General features: G+C 38.6%; 4 protein-coding genes and 1 pseudogene across 4 annotated transcripts; all 5 read right to left on the bottom strand.

Moving 5' to 3' along the window:
• Positions 1 to 351: 351 nt before the first annotated feature.
• LOC132110196 (protocadherin alpha-8-like) lies at positions 352 to 2,730 on the bottom strand. Its single transcript, XM_059516796.1, has one exon. It carries the CDS (start codon positions 2,728 to 2,730, stop codon positions 352 to 354), a length of 2,379 nt encoding a protein of 792 aa, XP_059372779.1.
• Positions 2,731 to 3,460: 730 nt separating this feature from the next.
• Positions 3,461 to 6,160, bottom strand: LOC132109328 (protocadherin gamma-C3-like). Its single transcript, XM_059515334.1, has one exon. The coding sequence runs from the start codon at positions 5,852 to 5,854 to the stop codon at positions 3,461 to 3,463; it is 2,394 nt and encodes a 797-aa protein (XP_059371317.1). The 5' UTR covers positions 5,855 to 6,160.
• An 805-nt stretch (positions 6,161 to 6,965) lies between these two features.
• Positions 6,966 to 9,514, bottom strand: LOC132109329 (protocadherin alpha-8-like). The gene has a single exon (XM_059515335.1). It carries the CDS (start codon positions 9,345 to 9,347, stop codon positions 6,966 to 6,968), a length of 2,382 nt encoding a protein of 793 aa, XP_059371318.1. The 5' UTR covers positions 9,348 to 9,514.
• A 923-nt stretch (positions 9,515 to 10,437) lies between these two features.
• Positions 10,438 to 12,806, bottom strand: LOC132109330 (protocadherin gamma-C3-like; annotated as a pseudogene).
• A 2,401-nt stretch (positions 12,807 to 15,207) lies between these two features.
• Positions 15,208 to 18,169, bottom strand: LOC132109331 (protocadherin alpha-8-like). Its single transcript, XM_059515336.1, has 2 exons — positions 15,768 to 18,169; positions 15,208 to 15,255 (listed from the first exon to the last, which is right to left on the bottom strand). The coding sequence occupies exons 1-2, from the start codon at positions 18,117 to 18,119 to the stop codon at positions 15,208 to 15,210; spliced, it is 2,400 nt and encodes a 799-aa protein (XP_059371319.1). The 5' UTR covers positions 18,120 to 18,169.
• Positions 18,170 to 19,506: the final 1,337 nt, after the last annotated feature.

A 19,506-nucleotide genomic window follows, 5' to 3' on the forward strand; every position in this document is an offset into this window, starting at 1 on the left:
ATCCAGTATTTTTGACGCTTTCAGAACAGAATATTTTTCACATCATTAAAATAAATAATAATAATAATAAATAAATACTAACAAAATTATAACACAGCGGACAGTAATTATTACAACACAGGGGACAGCGCCCTGCAAGCTAAGATTACTTACAATATAATCAAAAATGTGCCCTGCAAGCTAAGGTTACTTACAATATGAAAAGATAATCAAAAATGTGTGAAAAAGAAAAGAAAACAAGACAACTATGATATTTAATGAGACTTTGCACTATGAAATCATAATGAAAAATAATACCATTTTGCAATCATATCGTAAAAAAGCAATCCAACACGTTGATTTCAATTAGAATTAATCTGCTATTCTTACCTCTCCAGAACCTCTCCTCCTGCGATCTGGGATCACTAGAGTATTTCCATTACTGCCTGGGACTATAGTAGAGCCGATACTCATTCTGGGTCCAACTAACATGTACCGTTTGTCTCCAGATCTGTACTGGATGCTGTGACACAGAGTCCCGTCGTAATTTGTATCCTGTAAATACTTGGACGAATAGTCTGTCGATTTAGAGCACTGCATTACAACCAACACGATGATGCTGATGACAAAAAGCACTGAAACCAAGCCTAAAGTGATGATCAAATAAAATGTCACATTGTTTTCCTCCTCATCTTTTACTGTGTTTTTCACATTAGAAGCTGCAAAAGCCTCTTTGGGCTCCACAACTTTGACAATCACAGTCGCTGTTGCTGAGAGAGAAACGTTGCCATTGTCTTTGACCAGTATGATCAGTTTATGCTGGGCCTCGTCTGTTTCTGTGAATGAGCGAAGGGTCCTTATCTGTCCTGTGTAGCGGTCCAAACCAAAGAGACTGTGGTCACTAACTTCCTGCAGTGAAAATAATAACCAGCCGTTGTATCCTATATCTGCGTCATAGGCTTTGACTTTATTCACCAAATGACCTGCGTTCACATTACGGGGAATCTCTTCCACACCCTCAACAGAACCGTTAGCGCTGACTGGATATAAGATCACTGGAACATTGTCGTTCTGATCCAGAATAAACACGTTCACTGTCACGTTACTGCTAAGTGGTGGAGATCCTGAATCCTTTGCAAGAACTTGGAACTTAAACTTTTTAATTCCTTCAAAGTCAAAGCTGTTTAAGGCGTAAATAACTCCCGTTTCAGAGTTAATGCTCAAGAAAGTCGTTATATCATTTTGTGCAGCATCCCCTCTAATAATATAGTAAGTAATAATTGCATTTTCATTTACATCTTTATCAAATGCGCTCACCGACATTATGTTGGCACCAGCTGCGTTATTTTCTACTAAATATAATTCAAGCGGATCCTTAGAAAATTCAGGACGGTTATCGTTGACATCTGATACCTGAACGCTCAGAGACTTAAAGGATGATAAAGGAGGCTGTCCTAAATCAGTGACTGTTATTGTTATGTCATAATGGGACACGAGTTCTCGATCTAATTTTCCCTTCGTTACAAGGGAATAAATATTCTCTTGAACTGATGGTTTCAGCTCAAAAGGAACATTATCAGAAACACTTGGTACTATCTTCCCACTTATACCAGAGTCTTTGTCACTGATGCTAATTAATGAAATTACAGTGCCAGGTTTAGAATCCTCGGAAACAACACTGGAAAGAGAAGTTACTTCTATTTCAGGGGCGTTGTCATTTATGTCTATTATTTTAATAGTAACGACAGATTCAACGATCCACGGAGGCTGTCCTTTATCAGCTGCCTGTACGTCTAATTTGTACACCTCCGTTTCCTCAAAGTCCAGTTCACCTTTAATATGAATTTCTCCTGTGACACTATCCAGTTTAAAGAGATCGTAAACTTTGCGCTTCAAGTTTCTTCCAAAAGCATATACTACAACACCATTTGAACCCTCGTCCAAATCAGTTGCATTAAGTTTTACCAACACAGTTCCGAGTGAAGCATTTTCTCTTACTGCTACAGAATAGGAGTCTTGACTAAACACGGGACGGTTATCATTAACATCAAGAACAGTAACAATGATGTTAAGATTTCCTGAGCGTGCTGGATTTCCACCATCGATTGCAGTTAATATTAATTTATGTTCTGCGGCGTTTTCACGGTCAAGAGCTTTCTTTAAAACTAAAAGCGGTAATTTTTCCTCATCTCTATCCTTTGTCTCAACTTCGAAATGCTCATTTTGACTCAGTTTATACGACCTAACATTATTCACGATCGTATCAGCATCTCGTGCTGCCTGTATTTGGAATCGCGTCCCTGTGGGTGTGTGTTCTGCGATTTCAAAATGCTGCTCCTCTTCTGTAAATGTAGGTGAATTATCATTAATATCAGTTACCTCCACTCCAACATAGTGTATTTCTAAAGGATCTTCGACTACCATTTTCAGATTAACCAAGCATGCGCCATTTCCATCACACATTTCTTCTCTATCAATTGTCTTGTGGACATATAAGACTCCATTGTTTTGATTTACCTCAAAAAGAGCGTCCTTTGATCCAGAGACGATACGGAATCTTCTTTTTACTAAAGTGCTGATATCAAAGCCAAGATCCTTAGCAATATGTCCTACAACGGATCCTTCTTTCAATTCTTCTGGAATAGAATATCTTATCTGCGCTGAAACTTGCTGTCCAAAACACAGAAGCAAAGAGAAACACAAAGCAATCGACCAACACTCCCATTTTCGCCTTTGTCCTCCGGCTTCCATGATGGAACGGTTACTGAGACTGCCAGAAATATATTCTCGGCGATTACAAACAACAGTATAACGTACAATTTATCTGCATAATGCAATACAGTATCACTGAAACATGCAGAGAACAGATTTACAAATACTCAAATGCCTTTTCGGATCGTACCATCCAGGATAAAGAAGAGGACACGCGCCTGTGCGTCATTATCCTAGGCTGGACTTAAAACTAGAAAACAAAAATTAGAGCAACACTGACACCGAGTGGAACATTGGACCTTTAAAGTAACCTTCAGCGTTAGCGTTTACAGTATATTTCAATTTGCAGGACCTTAAACATTCCCTAAAATATGTTTTATGGTTGGAATTGAAAAAAAAGGAAGAAAAAAAAAAACATTTTTATTAAAAATATATACATTTGCACACTTCATGTTGCTTTAAAAAAAACGAAGCAAAAGACAGCTCTAGTCTCAAACAACAACAACATGATAATAATAATAATAATAATAATAATAATAATAATAATAATAATAAACTATGCACAATTCAACACAACAATTTTGGACACCAGGGCTTGTTTAAAATAATATAAAATAGTTTATTCTTTAAAATAAAAGATTAAAATGTAGGCCACCTAAGACTAAGCAACATCTTAAAGTCCATTTTGGGAAAAGTTGTGCAAACTGTAATAAATAACTGACATTATATAAATACCAATATAAATACCGAATTAAATCTTTACAAACACCTAAGTAAAATTACAATAATTAATTTCAATTATTCTTACCTCTCCAGAATCTCTCCTCCTGCGATCTGGGATCACTAGAGTATTTCCATTGCTGCCTGGGACTATAGTAGAGCCGATACTCATTCTGGGTCCAACTAACATGTACCGTTTGTCTCCAGATCTGTACTGGATGCTGTGACACAGAGTCCCGTCGTATTTTGTATCCTGTAAATACTTGGACGAATAGTCTGTCGATTTAGAGCACTGCATTGCAATCAACACGATGATGCTGATGACAAAAAGCACTGAAACCGAGCCCAAAGTGATCATCAAATAAAACGTCACGTTGTTTTCCTCCTCGTCTTTTACTGTGTTTTTCACATCAGAAGCTGCAAAAGCCTCTTTGGGCTCCACAACTTTGATAATCACAGTCGCTGTTGCTGAGAGAGAAACGTTCCCATTGTCTTTGACCAGTATGATCAGTTTATGCTGGGCCTCGTCTGTTTCTGTGAATGAGCGAAGGGTCCTTATCTGTCCTGTGTAGCGGTCCAAGCCAAAGAGACTGTGGTCACTAACTTCCTGCAGTGAAAATAATAACCAGCCGTTGTATCCTATATCTGCGTCATAGGCTCTGACTTTAGTCACCAAATGACCTGCGTTCACATTACGAGGAATCTCTTCCACACCCTCAGCAGAACCGTTAGTGCTGACTGGATATAAGATCACTGGAACATTGTCGTTCTGATCCAGAATAAACACGTTCACTGTCACGTTACTGCTCAGAGACGGAGTTCCAGAGTCTGTAGCAAGTACGTGGAAGGGAAACATTTTGACTGTTTCAAAGTCAAAACTTTTGAGAGCACTTGTTACACCTGTTTCAGAATTAATATTTAGAAAAGATGTCATGTCACTTTGTGTCCCATTCCCTGTAATAATCTGATACGAAATCACAGAGTTTTCATTTAGGTCTTTGTCAAAAGCACTCATCGTGAGAATGGGCGCGCCTGCAGCGTTGTTTTCAATCATATATAATTCGATGAGATTTAGGCTGAATTCAGGCGGGTTATCATTAACATCTGACACCTGTACGCTCAGAGTTTTATATGAGGACAGTGGAGGCTGACCCAAGTCTCTCGCTGTTATTGTAATGTCATAATGTGATACAGTTTCACGGTCCAAGTTCCCTTTAGTCACTAACGAGTACATGTTTTCCTGAACCGATTGTTTTAATTCAAATGGAACATTTTCTGAGAGAGAACACACAACTTTCCCATTAACACCAGTGTCTCTGTCAGTAACACTAATGAGTGAGATTACAGTGCCAGGCTTGGAGTCTTCAGGCACGACGTTTGATAGTGACGTCACATCAATGATCGGCTTATTATCATTTAAATCAATTATCTTTATAATTACTCTACAATCAGTGTTCAAAGGCGGCTGTCCATTGTCAATTGCCTGTATGTCCAGCTTATAAACACTGTTCTTTTCAAAGTCTACCTCTCCTATAACACGGATTTCCCCAGTTAATCTATTCAGGCCAAATATATGAAATATGTTTTCGTTGTTGTCCCCTCCAAAAGTGTAAGACACTTCACCATTTGGACCGTAATCATAATCACTTGCCTTAACTTTTATAACCAATGTTCCAATTTCCACATTTTCGTGCAGAGTTGAAGAATAAACATCCTGACTAAACAAAGGACGGTTGTCATTTACGTCAAGAACAAATACTGTTATGTTTAATGTTCCTGATCTCTGCGGATTGCCTCCATCTATTGCTGTTAATATTAAATTGTGTTCAGCTCTGTGCTCACGGTCAAGGGGCTTTTGTAAAACCAGAAAAGGCAGTTTATCTTCTGCCCTGTCCCTTATTTCTAAAGCAAAATGCTCGTTTTGACTCAATTTATACAAGCGCACAGAATTGGATCCAATATCAGGGTCACGCGCGACTTGCAGCTGAAAACGCGTTCCTTGCGGAGTGTTTTCTGATATTTCTAATCGCTTTTCTTTTTCTGTAAATGTAGGGGAGTGGTCATTTACATCAGTTATCTCAACGACAATATAATGAAGCTCAAGTGGATCTTCCACTACTATTTTTAGGTTAATCAAGCATGCTCCAATACTATCACATAGCGCCTCTCTGTCGATTTTTCTTTGGACATATAAAACGCCATTGTGTTGATTTACCGTGAAAAGCGCTTCATCTGATCCGGACACAATTCGGAACCGTCTATCCATCAAAGTATTGACATCAAGTCCTAAATCCTTAGCGATATTTCCTACAACAGATCCCTCTTTTACCTCTTCTGGAACAGAGTATCTTATCTGAGCTGAAAGCTGCTGCCCAAAGCACAGAAGAAAACAAAGAACCGTTCTCCAGTGCTCCCCTTTGCGCCCCTGTCCTCCAGCTTCCATTGCGAACGACAGAGAAATCCAGAAGTAAATGCCGCTACCTGGTCAGATTATACATATATATTCATCTTAAACGAACAAATAAAGGTGACGCGCGAAACTGTTACAAATATCCGACGTTACGCAGTTCTGTCTTTGGCCATCTTCAAACAAAAATAATCCTCTCTTTGCGTTGAACAAAATGTCTATTGCAAACTAGATATGGGGGCAGGGTGAATAGATGCTTTCCCTTTACAACAATGACACCATGAGGTTTGTTAAGTACGTCACATAAGCAAAACCGCTCTGGCTGAAATAACAAATAAACACTTATTGTCTTACTCTTTTTTTTTCTTTTTTTCCGAAAAAAGTCGGAACCTCTCAATTGAATATTCCCGGAATATATGGAAGCAGGGAAAAAAATATATAATAACGGTATAATAATATATTGAAATAAAAAAATAAAAATAAAAATAACTGTAAGGCTAAGTTAATGATAAAAAAAAATCTTAAAGCTCAATTTCAAAATAGTCGGTTTTGCTCAATTTATAAATCAAAGAATTCATGCTGTAGGGCTAATCAGGATCCTCTCTTTCTTGCTTAATGTCTTAACATGGAAAATATTCTGCTATTTCTAGCAGCATATATTAATCAGAAAAAAAAATGTTATATGAATTTTCAACAACAGTCTCAGACATATCAAATAAGCAACAATTCCTTTACACAACGCATACATCTATTAAAATGACTGGGGGAAAATTGAGAACTTAATTTGCTGGAATATCAAGGAACTAATCTCTTATTTGTGTTTATATAAGGCAAAAGAGCAATAAGCAAGCTCCACAAGCAAAATGGCACAGTAAGTGCTTTTGACTCTCAAATCTATCTTGACATCAGCCCAATATTCTATAAACAATGAAAACAGCCATGCCAAAAAAGTATGAAATGACAAGTGTAAGGGAGAAGGAAAACGTCAAAAACGTCATATGTAAATGACAAAGAAAAGTGCATAAGGAATAAAACAGTTAGTCTTACCTCTCCAGAATCTTAATCATTACTACTTTAAGGCATAACATATTGCATGAATAACTATTAGGTTTAACAATATCGAAACAAACCGGTAGCTGTAGCCTAATTAGAATGAATCTGTTAGTCTTACCTCTGCAGAATCTCTCCTCCTGTGATCTGGGATCACTAGAGTATTTCCATTACTGCCTGGGACTATAGTAGAGCCGATACTCATTCTGGGTCCAACTAACATGTACCGTTTGTCTCCAGATCTGTACTGGATGCTGTGACACAGAGTCCCGTCGTAATTTGTATCCTGTAAATACTTTGATGAATAGTCTGTCGATTTAGAGCACTGCATTACAGTCAACACGATGATGCTGATGACAAAAAGCACTGAAACCGAGCCCAAAGTGATGATTAAATAAAATGTCACGTTGTTTTCCTCCTCATCTTTTACCGTGTTTTTCACATCAGAAGCTGCAAAAGCCTCTTTGGGCTCCACAACTTTGACAATCACAGTCGCTGTTGCTGAGAGAGAAACGTTCCCATTGTCTTTGACCAGTATGATCAGTTTATGCTGGGCCTCGTCTGTTTCTGTGAATGAGCGAAGGGTCCGTATCTGTCCTGTGTAGCGGTCCAAACCAAAGAGACTGTGGTCACTAACTTCCTGCAGTGAAAATAATAACCAGCCGTTGTATCCTATATCTGCGTCATAGGCTCTGACTTTAGTCACCAAATGACCTGCGTTCACATTACGGGGAATCTCTTCCACACCCTCAGCAGAACCGTTAGCGCTGACTGGATATAAGATCACTGGAACATTGTCGTTCTGATCCAGAATAAACACGTTCACTGTCACGTTACTGCTAAGTGACGGAGATCCAGAGTCTGTAGCGAGAACATGGAACTGGAACGTTTTTACAGTTTCAAAGTCGAAGCTTTTCAGCGCGTGTATATGTCCGTTGTCTGGATTTACATTGAGGAAAGAAGACATATGACTTTTTGCTCCATCTTCCTTAATTATTTGATAGGTTATAGCAGCATTTTCATTCATGTCTTTATCGAATGCGCTAACAGAGTATATGGAGGCTCCCGGTGGGTTATTTTCCATCAAATAAAGCTCTAACGGATTGTGAGAAAACGCTGGAGCGTTATCGTTCACGTCTGATATCTGCACTTCCAGTGTTTTGACTGAGGAAAGAGAAGGCTGACCAAGATCTGTGGCTGTTATTGTGACAGCATACTGAGACACAAGTTCTCTATCTAATTTTGTTTTCGTCACAAGAGAGTACATATTTTCTTTAAATGACGGCTTCAGTTCAAAAGGCACATTGTCAGATATTCTACAAACAACTTTGCCATTGACGCCCGAATCTTTATCAGAAATACTAACAAGTGAAATGACCGTTCCTGGTTTTGAATCTTCGGGAACTACATCAGACAGTGAGGTAACTTCTATCTCTGGTCCATTATCATTTTCGTCAATAACTTTGATGATAATTCGACAGTTGCTTGTCTTCGGTGGTTGGCCTTTATCTGACGCCAGAACACCGACTCTGTAAACAGCATTTTTTTCAAAATCCAAATCGCCCTTCACCCTTATCTCACCAGTCTTGTCCAAATCAAAGGTGTCATGAACATGTTTTTCAATATTCTTCAAGAATGAATAAACAATTTCTCCATTCTGACCTTCATCTAAATCAGTGGCATTCAATTTAATGACAAGAGTACCAACAGGAGCGTTTTCTGGTAATGTGACGGAATAAAGCTCTTGACTGAATTTTGGCCTGTTATCATTATCATCCAGCACAGTGACATTAATAATGATACTCCCTGATCGTGGTGGATTTCCACCGTCAACAGCAGTCAGTATTAGACTGTGACTGACCTGATGCTCCCTGTCAAGCAATTTACGTAACTTCAAGACGGGGACCTTTTTCTCTCCCCCATTTTCGCGGAGCTCAAGTTCAAAATACTCGGTTTGGCTCAGTTTATAAAAACGAACAGAATTTATGCCTGAATCAGGGTCCTTTGCTTCCTGCAATTGAAAGTCCTCTCCCGGTAGTGTTGATTCTGCTATTTCTAACAGGACGTCTTTATAAGCAAAATTGGGTGCATGGTCATTTACATCGACAATTTCTACTTCTACATAATGAATTTCAAGAGGATTTTCAACAACAGTTTTCAGACTTATCAAACAAGCAACATTTTCATCGCACAGCGCCTCTCTGTCGATATGTCTTTCCACATACAAAATGCCATTGTTCTGATTTACCTGAAAAAGGCCGTCATTTGATCCAGAAACAATACGAAAACGTTTGTCCACCAAAGTACTGACATCAAGACCCAAATCCTTTGCAACATTTCCCACAACGTATCCTTCTTTTACTTCCTCTGGAACAGTGTATCTTATCTGCCCTGAAGCCCACTGTCCGTAGCACTGCAAGTACAAACACAGAGAGATCCACCAGTATTTCCATCTGCGCCTTTGTTCTCCAGCATCCATGCTAAAAGCCGTCGTCTGATGAGCAAGTGTAAACCGATTCTCCTCACAGTTACCGCATGAATTTATTCAAATGATTCGAGGGCGAACATAAGAACATATTTTGCTCAAATCACTGAACTAATCTCTTGTATATGCTCCCGACTGAAAAAGCACTGCGCTCTAGCCTGATTTAGCATGATGCAAACCTGATACCTGCCCCAAAAAACGTTTTCTTGTGTAATACTGACACCACGAGGTCCACTGCAACATGTCAATATTTTAAATATCATTCTTTGCACTTGAGATAAAGCATACCGAGAGCAAATATTCGACTCATATGGCAGATATGACTGTATTAAATAAACATAAATATATATAGCACATATGCGTGCTTGATGTTTAGCTACAAAATAACCATACACCGTGAAACCTTACAATCCAACATGTCATAGCAAATGTCAGTACCACTGACATAGACAGTTCCACGCGAGTTCTGGCAAGCAGCTCCTAATATTACTTATTACTTAAAATAAATTGTATTAAAGTCTCTGTGCTGCTATGAACTCATGAACTAATTAATTTGGTCACCTTTAATAGCAGGATTTTTTCATCAAATGTAAAATGGTGAGCAAAATAAAATAGTTCAAGAAATACGCGGTCCTGAGCCATAAATTACTCTATTTTTCTAGAACAAATTAGGCAGATGATTAGAATACCGTTTAATGTAATGCATTTTTTTCCCCATAAGAGCGTTTGTCACCAGAGCCTCACGCATGAATATCGCAAAGAGGCTGTAAATAAACAGGGCATAACTTACAAAGAATTATAGAAAAAAAAAGAAACACATACATTAGCTCTCCAGCACATTGTGTATCAGATTCAATCATCTTATGCAAAAAAAAAAAAAAAAAAAATCGCCAGCTCGTAAATATTTCCAATAGTTATCCTGGTTCCAATTAACATATAGGATCATGTTTGATGTGACACAGAGTTCGATACTGAATCCAACAAGATCATTATACTTTTCTTAATACAGCATTAATGATTAGAAGAAAAAAATCGTTTATTCGTCTACATAGATTCGTCCAGCAAAGAACAATACGTCACAAATCTACTTTAGAACCAGCCCAAACTACAACATATACAAAAGACAGTTTAGAATCACACAGTACAAAAATAATGAATAAACCATTATTACCTCTCCAGAATCTCTCCTCCTGCGATCTGGGATCACTAGAGTGTTTCCATTACTGCCTGGGACTATAGTAGAGCCGATACTCATTCTGGGTCCAACTAACATGTACCGTTTGTCTCCAGATCTGTACTGGATGCTGTGACACAGAGTCCCGTCGTAATTTGTATCCTGTAAATACTTGGACGAACAGTCTGTCGATTTAGAGCACTGCATTACAGTCAACACGATGATGCTGATGACAAAAAGCACCGAAACCGAGCCCAAAGTGATGATTAAATAAAACGTCACGTTGTTTTCCTCCTCGTCTTTTACTGTGTTTTTCACATCAGAAGCTGCAAAAGCCTCTTTGGGCTCCACAACTTTGACAATCACAGTCGCTGTTGCTGAGAGAGAAACGTTCCCATTGTCTTTGACCAGTATGATCAGTTTATGCTGGGCCTCGTCTGTTTCTGTGAATGAGCGAAGGGTCCTTATCTGTCCTGTGTAGCGGTCCAAACCAAAGAGACTGTGGTCACTCACTTCCTGCAGTGAAAATAATAACCAGCCGTTGTATCCTATATCTGCGTCATAGGCTCTGACTTTAGTCACCAAATGACCTGCGTTCACATTACGGGGAATCTCTTCCACACCCTCAGCAGAACCGTTAGCGCTGACTGGATATAAGATCACTGGAACATTGTCGTTCTGATCCAGAATAAACACGTTCACTGTCACATTACTGCTCAGAGACGGAGTTCCAGAGTCGGAAGCGAGCGCGTAAAATCGAAAGGTCTCAAAATCAAAACTTTTAAGTGCATAAATTGCGCCCGTCTCAGAATTAATATTTAGAAAAAAAGATGTCATGTCACTTTGCGTCCCATTTCCTTTAATAATCTGATATGAAATCACAGAGTTTTCATTTAGGTCTTTGTCAAAAGCACTCATCGTGAGAATGGGCGCGCCTGCAGCGTTGTTTTCAATCATATATAATTCGATGGGATTTAGGCTGAATTCAGGCGGGTTATCATTAACATCTGACACCTGTACGCTCAGAGTTTTATATGAGGACAGTGGAGGCTGACCCAAGTCTCTCGCTGTTATTGTAATGTCATAATGTGATACGGTTTCACGGTCCAAGTTTCCTTTAGTCACTAACGAGTACATGTTTTCCTGAACCGATTGTTTTAATTCAAATGGAACATTTTCTGAGAGAGAACACACAACTTTCCCATTAACACCAGAGTCTCTGTCAGTAACACTAATGAGTGAGATTACAGTGCCAGGCTTGGAGTCTTCAGGCACCATTTTCGACAGTGACGTCACTTCAATCTCTGGTTTATTATCGTTTGTGTCAAATGTTTTTACAACAACTCTGCAGTCTGTTGTCATTGGGGGCTGGCCTTTATCAGATGCTTGAACATCAAGTTTGTAAATAGATTTGTCCTCAAAATCTACATCGCCTTTCACACGAATGTCACCACTCAGTTCATCCAAACTAAATAATTCATAAACCTTTGGGTTTTGATCGCTGCCAAACGCATAGGTGACCTCTCCATTTGAACCATAATCTGCATCACTTGCTTGAACCTGAATTACTAGTGTTCCAATTTGTATATTTTCCTTTAAAGTTGTAGAATACATATCTTGGCTAAAAACAGGTCTATTGTCATTTATGTCCAGGACGTTAATTGTAATATTTAGTGTCCCTGATTTTTGAGGATTCCCTCCATCTACAGCCGTTAAAACTAAATTATATTCGTCCTTGATCTCGCGGTCAAGTGATTTTTGTAAAACTAAAAATGGCAGTTTGTCTTCTCCCTGATTTTTGACTTCTAGATCAAAGTGTTCATTCTGAGTTAATTTGTAAATACGAACAGAATTTACCCCTGCATCCGGGTCATGGGCGGCCTTAAGCTGAAAACGCGTCCCTTGAGCAGTCGATTCTGAAATCTCCAGTCGTTTCTCGTGTTCAGTAAAACTGGGCGAATTGTCATTTACATCGGTCACTTCCACTGCAATATAATGTATTTCAAGAGGACTTTCTACAACTGTCTTCAGATTTATCACACATGCGCTATAACTATCGCACAGCGCCTCTCGGTCGATTTTTTTTATGAACGTGCAAGACGCCGTTCTGATTTACCTGAAAAGAATCGTCACTGGACCCAGATACAATACGGAATCGCCTGTCCGACAAAGCACCGACATCTAGGCCCAAATCCTTCGCAATATTTCCAATATTTCTAACGTTTTAGTAGTTTCAAAATCAAAGCTCTTCAAAGAGTAAACGGCACCATTCGCCTCATTAATACTCAGGAAAGATGTCATTGTTTGGTCTGAATTCATTCGATCAATTGAATACAATACACGTGCGTTTTCACCCTCATCTACATCAACTGCACTTAATGAGAAGACAGCAATTCCTGGTTTGTTGTTTTCAACCACGTAGAATGTATATGGGTTTTGAGCAAATGTAGGGCTGTTGTCGTTAACATCAGTTACATCGACGTGAATGGATCTTGTTGATGTTAACGACGGAGTTCCTAAATCTTTAGCTGTTAAAGTGATATCATATGACGATTTTGATTCTTTGTCAATGTATTCTTTAGTTACCAAAAAAGAATGACAGCTGGAATCTTCTAGGAGTACTGCATTCGTGAGAACAAAAGGCAGAGCAAAACAGCAAAAGACGCCGGAGCCTGAAGACAAGACATGACAAGGTGAGTACACAGACCAGCTCGAGCTATTGGTACGAGTAACAACAGTCTGACAACGGACAGAGAAACACAGGGAATTATAAAGGGAAGAAATTAGAAGAACATGGAGATCAGGTGGCGAACAATTAAGGTTAACAATGGAGAAACAAGGAGGGTGGGGAAAAACTCAAATCAAACAGGCAGACGCGGTGAGGTGTCAAACCATCCAAAAAAACACATTCACAGCCCCAAAAGGCAGGTGATTAGCCCCGAGCCCCGACATTATATTCTTTTTAAATATATGATTATTTAAATAAGTATCATTTGTAGGCTACACCCATGATTATTTGTTTATTTATTTACTTATTATTGAACATGCAGGTATTTTCATTCTTAGAAGTGTGTTAAATGAAAATAAATAAATAATAATAAATAGAATGAAGAAAATATTACATCTATATTATAAAAAAGGTATACCTGAAAGAAAATTACGCATTTTTAGGCCCACAGTATTCAGTGGCTTACTGTAATAGGTGATTTCATATAATAATGTAAATTCATTACTTGTTTGAATTTCAGCATTACAAATTAATCATAAGCTACTAGTCATAAAATTAATTAGGGTCCTTGACAAATTAGAAATGAAAAGCATCGAAAATGGATAAAGGGGCCTCAATATTTTGCCCCTTACGAGACATAATGTCATAAAAGGGTGAAAAACATGATCTACATCAATTAATCCCATGTGTTAGCTCTTTATCTTTCCATTCTTCCTTTTGTGTGACTGACTGAAGTTAATAAACTGCTGCTGTCACCCCCCATGGCAAAAACAGAAACAGAAGAGGGGCAGTAGAGCTGTGGAAAGATTGCTCTCTCACCTCCACCTTTTGACAGATTTATTCTACTGTACAGTAGAGATGTCAGTTAAAGGGTTAAGTTATGTTTTAGGTGGGATATTATGAAAGGAAAAAGCACTAAACAAGACCAATAACCTTGATTTATTAACCTTTTAACACAGTATATACCATTTCCCCATGAAATGTACTTACAAGTTATTTGCCCACCGGCAACTATAAGTTGCCTCTTGGACATTTGACTAAGTTTACAAAAAACTATAGATCTCCTGGAAGATTTGTTTTGTTTGGATGATTCTAAAGACCTTCATGATTATATTGATATATATGTCAATAATAAAAACGTATTAGTAATATGAAAATTAAATTTCTTTGGGAGTGTTTGCCTTCGCCATGCTTCCTGGAAGTAGGGGTAGAAAGTTGACAGCCTCAAGTGACAGGGAGGAAGTGGATACCTTTTTTTTTCTTGAAATCCTTTATTTGGTTGTTTGCTTGCATGTCATTGAGAAATATAACATGGATAACATCTAGAAAAATACTTACAAAAGGAAAATGACAATTATAAACTGTGGCAACTATAGTTGCCGGTGGGCTTATCGAGCCACTAAGATTGAGATTGAGAGAACTTTATGAGATAATTAATGTTTGTTTGTTTGTTACCAAATATTTAAATGTCACTTTCTTTGAAACTTGTCATTTTTATTTGGTACATTTGTGTTTTACTATAATCTGTTGCAACTCTTAAATTGTCTCATTGTCATTGTTGGCTAAAGATCTATTGTCTATTTGGCTATTCACAACAATGGATAAAGGTATTTGCACAAAATAAATATTTAATTAATTTCAATGCCAAATTCAAGACAAGTGACACCTTGATTTATGAATATATGGCAGAATAATGGCAATAACAGAGGAATACACAAGCATTAATTATATAGAGTAATAATTATATAGAGTATAGTTTTCTGTTTCTGTCAGACTAAATGTACCCTAAGCCGTTGTGTTCCTTGTGTAGCTGCGAAATTTAGTATGTCAACCAATAAACACTCACTAGTTTCTCTTTAGTCAGTGTCACGTATTGTAATACCTTTTGGTTTTAGAAGTGACCGAACTGGTCGCTTTTTATCAGAGAGCTGCATTTAGCTTTTTCTCCACCTTCATTTCAGCACCACGGACAGCTCTTCGAAAAGCACACACCGCAGAACCTGATTTTACCAAGTGAGACATGTTCCTGGGACAACATCTTTGTTGACCCTGGAACAACATTGTGATTAACCAATCAGATTTGACAAACAAGTTTATAGATTTTGTGAAGTTTATGCTTACCATCACTGTTTGGTTCTTGTACGTCAGTGTCATTCATGTATAATTTCCTCTGATTTTAGGGATTACTCGTGGTTAAGGTTAGGTTTAGGTGTAGGGATATGGTCAAGATTAAATTTTTGGAGTAAAATGTTGTTCCAGGGTCAACAAAATATGTTGACCTAGGAACACATCTAACTCGGCAAAATCAGGACGTGCAGCACACACCAGGGCTAGTCAACTCCTGATCTGCATAGTTTACTTCTAAGACCTGTTCATAATTTTTAAATAGCACTGAATACTTTGATTATCTAGGGTTGGAACTAATTCTGCAGGACACCGGCCCTTGAATACACACACGTGCAAACTTATAAAGATAACTATTATTATTATTATTATTGAAGATGCATCTTACCTCTCCAAAATCTCTCCTCCTGCGATCTGGGATCACTAGAGTATTTCCATTGCTGCCTGGGACTATAGTAGAGCCGATACTCATTCTGGGTTCAACTAACATGTATCGTTTGTCTCCAGATCTGTACTGGATGCTGTGACACAGAGTCCCGTCGTAATTTGTATCCTGTAAATACTTGGATGGGTAGTCTGTCGATTTAGAGCACTGCATTACAGTCAACACGATGATGCTGATGACAAAAAGCACTGAAACCGAGCCCAAAGTGATTATCAAGTACAATGTCACATTGTTTTCCTCCTCGTTTATTACTGTGTTTTTTACATCAGAAGCAGCAAAAGCCTCTTTGGGCTCCACAACTTTGACAATCACAGTCGCTGTTGCTGAGAGAGAAACGTTCCCATTGTCTTTGACCAGTATGATCAGTTTATGCTGGGCCTCGTCTGTTTCTGTGAATGAGCGAAGGGTCCTTATCTGTCCTGTGTAGCGGTCCAAACCAAAGAGACTGTGGTCACTAACTTCCTGCAGTGAAAATAATAACCAGCCGTTGTATCCTATATCTGCGTCATAGGCTCTGACTTTAGTCACCAAATGACCTGCGTTCACATTACGGGGAATCTCTTCCACACCCTCAGCAGAACCGTTAGCGCTGACTGGATATAAGATCACTGGAACATTGTCGTTCTGATCCAGAATAAACACGTTCACTGTCACGTTACTGCTCAGAGACGGAGTTCCAGCGTCTGTAGCGAGAACATGGAACTGGAACGTTTTAGTAGTTTCAAAATCAAAGCTCTTCAAAGAGTAAACGGCACCATTCGCCTCATTAATACTCAGGAAAGATGTCATTGTTTGGTCTGAATTCATTCGATCAATTGAATACAATACACGTGCGTTTTCACCCTCATCTACATCAACTGCACTTAATGAGAAGACAGCAATTCCTGGTTTGTTGTTTTCAACCACGTAGAATGTATATGGGTTTTGAGCAAATGTAGGGCTGTTGTCGTTAACATCAGTTACATCGACGTGAATGGATCTTGTTGATGTTAACGACGGAGTTCCTAAATCTTTAGCTGTTAAAGTGATATCATATGACGATTTTGATTCTTTGTCAATGTATTCTTTAGTTACCAAAGAATAAAAGTTTCCATCAGGCGACGGCTTGAGGTCAAAAGGTATATCCTTAGGCAGAGAGCACACTATCTTTCCGTTCATACCTGAATCCAGATCTGTAACTCCCATCAAAGCTACAACAGTCCCAGGAGGCGCATCCTCGGGAATGTGGCTGGATACTGAAGTGACGTCAATCTCAGGCCAGTTGTCGTTGACATCCTCAACATTTACAAACACATTACACTGTGTAGACAAAGACACGGCTCCCTTATCCGCAGCCAATATCTTTAGCTCATAAACCTGCCTTTCCTCAAAATTTAGCCCACCTTTTATCTTTAATTCCCCCGTCAAACTATCTAAATCAAAAACCTCTGATGCCCCGTTCCTGAACTTGTTCCGTAAAGAGTATTCAATATCTCCGTTTAGTCCTTCATCTGAATCTGAAGCATTAACGCGGAGCAGAAATGTACCTTCGGGTGCATTTTCTTTCACAGTCACTGTGTATTTTTGTTTATCACAGACGGGAGTATTATCATTAACATCTGACACAATGATTGTAATATTCACAGTAGCTGATTTCTGTGGCTTGCCACCGTCTGTCGCAGTTAATATTAGATCATGTCTTGCGCTTTTCTCTCTGTCAAGTGGTTTTTGTAAAATAAGGACAGGTATCTTACCTTCGTCTCCCATGTCTTCCGTTTCTAAACGAAAATAAAGATTTTGGCTCAGTTTATATGATTGCAAGTTATTTGAGCCTATATCTGGGTCGTGCGCTGATTCTAACTGAAATCGTGCCCCTATCATTGCAGATTCAAGTATTTCCAATTTATAGTTTTCTTCCAAAAAGCTCGGTGGATTATCGTTGACATCGATAATGTCAACTGATACCTGGTGCATTTCGAGTGGATTTTCTATCACTGCTTTCAGATGAATGAGACAGGGGTTGGTTTTAGCGCACAGCTCTTCTCTGTCTATCCGCTGGTTCACAAACAAAGCGCAGTCTTTATGATTTACCCGAAAGAGCTCTTGCTTTGTCCCAGCAACGATACGCAAATTCCTGTTTTCCAATAAAATCGGATCAAATCCTAAATCCTTTGCGATGTTCCCTACAGTGACTCCAGTTTTCGATTCTTCTTGAATGGAATAGTTTATCTGGGCAGCATTGCTTCCGTAAATGAACAGCAGGCACATCAAATAAAACATCTTGCTCATCCATACTATTTTATTTTCGCTCGCCATGCTTTCTCTGAACCCCGCTAAAAATAGTTTTAGCAAATGCGCCCGACTCATTTATGCTATTGCAAATTACAATTTAATAGACATATCTAAAATCCTCCTGGTTGCTCATTGTTCAAAGCCAAAGTCATGTCTGACAAGACAGCCCACGATGTAAATCTGCTGAACACGACTGTCAGAGATGATTGGTATTGTAGCGCCACTCACAGCGACTTTGTAGAACTGCATCATTTCCTTCACAGTGCATCTTATGGTGATGTTATTGTGGACCAAAAAAAAAACATATTGTTATTATTATAAATAATATTATACCATTTACAATTATACAGTTTATAATTATAAAAGTAAGGCATCACAACACCCATTGCACTACTACACTAAAAGAGAATGGAATATCTCATTAGATAATAAATAAATAAATAAATAAATAAATAAATAAATAAATAAATAAATAAATAAATACATACATACATACATACATAATGTTAAAAAATGCTGTAAAAAATATCCCTTTCTTGAAATATGCATTTAAATAATGATTTATCATGTTTTAAGAGAATAAATTAACTAGAATTAATAAGGCAGTGGTCTGGTGTCTGACTGCATGGCGAGCAGTGACACCTTGTGGTTGAGTTACACAAATCACGTGACAAACCCGGCCCCACCAGCCTCATTTCTTCTGCTCTCCCTCTCATCACAGCTGCTTACGTATGAGCTTTCCCATATCTGCACAAACCTCATACCAGACAGACGACACCAGGGGGCAGAGCGAAGTGAATCACATTTCAGGATCTTTTTTTATTTTTATTTTTTTACAGACGTTCTTTGTGGTAGTAGAGATCAAAATACACATCAATCACACATGTTCTCATATCATATAAAGGCGGTCAGATTTTTATACATTTCTGTGTTTACAGTGTGTGTGTGTTTGACATAGACTGCCCGGATCTGGCGAGCTGAGCCTCTTGTCTGTGCATCAAATTACAGGCTGCAGCATCATGCACCTCCTCCCTGCCCCCAGTCCGTTACCGTGGCGACGGACATTTGGATAGACGTGTCGCTGTCCGTGGTGCTGAACAATGCGGTCCCCAGAGGAAAGCGTTAATAAAGGGAGGGGTTTGGGAAGACCTAAGGAAGATCAAGTAAATTAATCTCTCACGAAAGAAATCTCAGTGAAAACATTGCTATTTATTGACTGACTGACTGACTGACTGACTAACTGAATGATTGACTGAACATATTTAAATTTTTTATCAATCCATATAAAATGCTTTTCTCCTGTGTTCTGTGTCCTGTCTTCCTCCATCTGTCTTTTATTCGGTCGCTATAGAGACAGGCTCCAGTTGCCTAGAAACCAGCAGTCAGCTGGATTTCTCAGATTGAGGGCTTT

Source organism: Carassius carassius, chromosome 29, assembly GCF_963082965.1.
Source record: "Carassius carassius chromosome 29, fCarCar2.1, whole genome shotgun sequence".
In the NCBI taxonomy this organism is placed as follows: Eukaryota; Metazoa; Chordata; class Actinopteri; order Cypriniformes; family Cyprinidae; genus Carassius; species Carassius carassius.

Coding starts and splice junctions, on each gene's coding strand:
- LOC132109331 (XM_059515336.1), bottom strand. CDS start 18,119: ATGGCGAGCGAAAATAAAATAGTATGGATGAGCAAGATGTTTTATTTG. Junction 15,256..15,767: donor GGAGGAGAGATTTTGGAGAG/GTAAGATGCATC, acceptor TGGTAAAATCAG/GTTCTGCGGTGTGTGCTTTT.
- LOC132110196 (XM_059516796.1), bottom strand. CDS start 2,730: ATGGAAGCCGGAGGACAAAGGCGAAAATGGGAGTGTTGGTCGATTGCT.
- LOC132109329 (XM_059515335.1), bottom strand. CDS start 9,347: ATGGATGCTGGAGAACAAAGGCGCAGATGGAAATACTGGTGGATCTCT.
- LOC132109328 (XM_059515334.1), bottom strand. CDS start 5,854: ATGGAAGCTGGAGGACAGGGGCGCAAAGGGGAGCACTGGAGAACGGTT.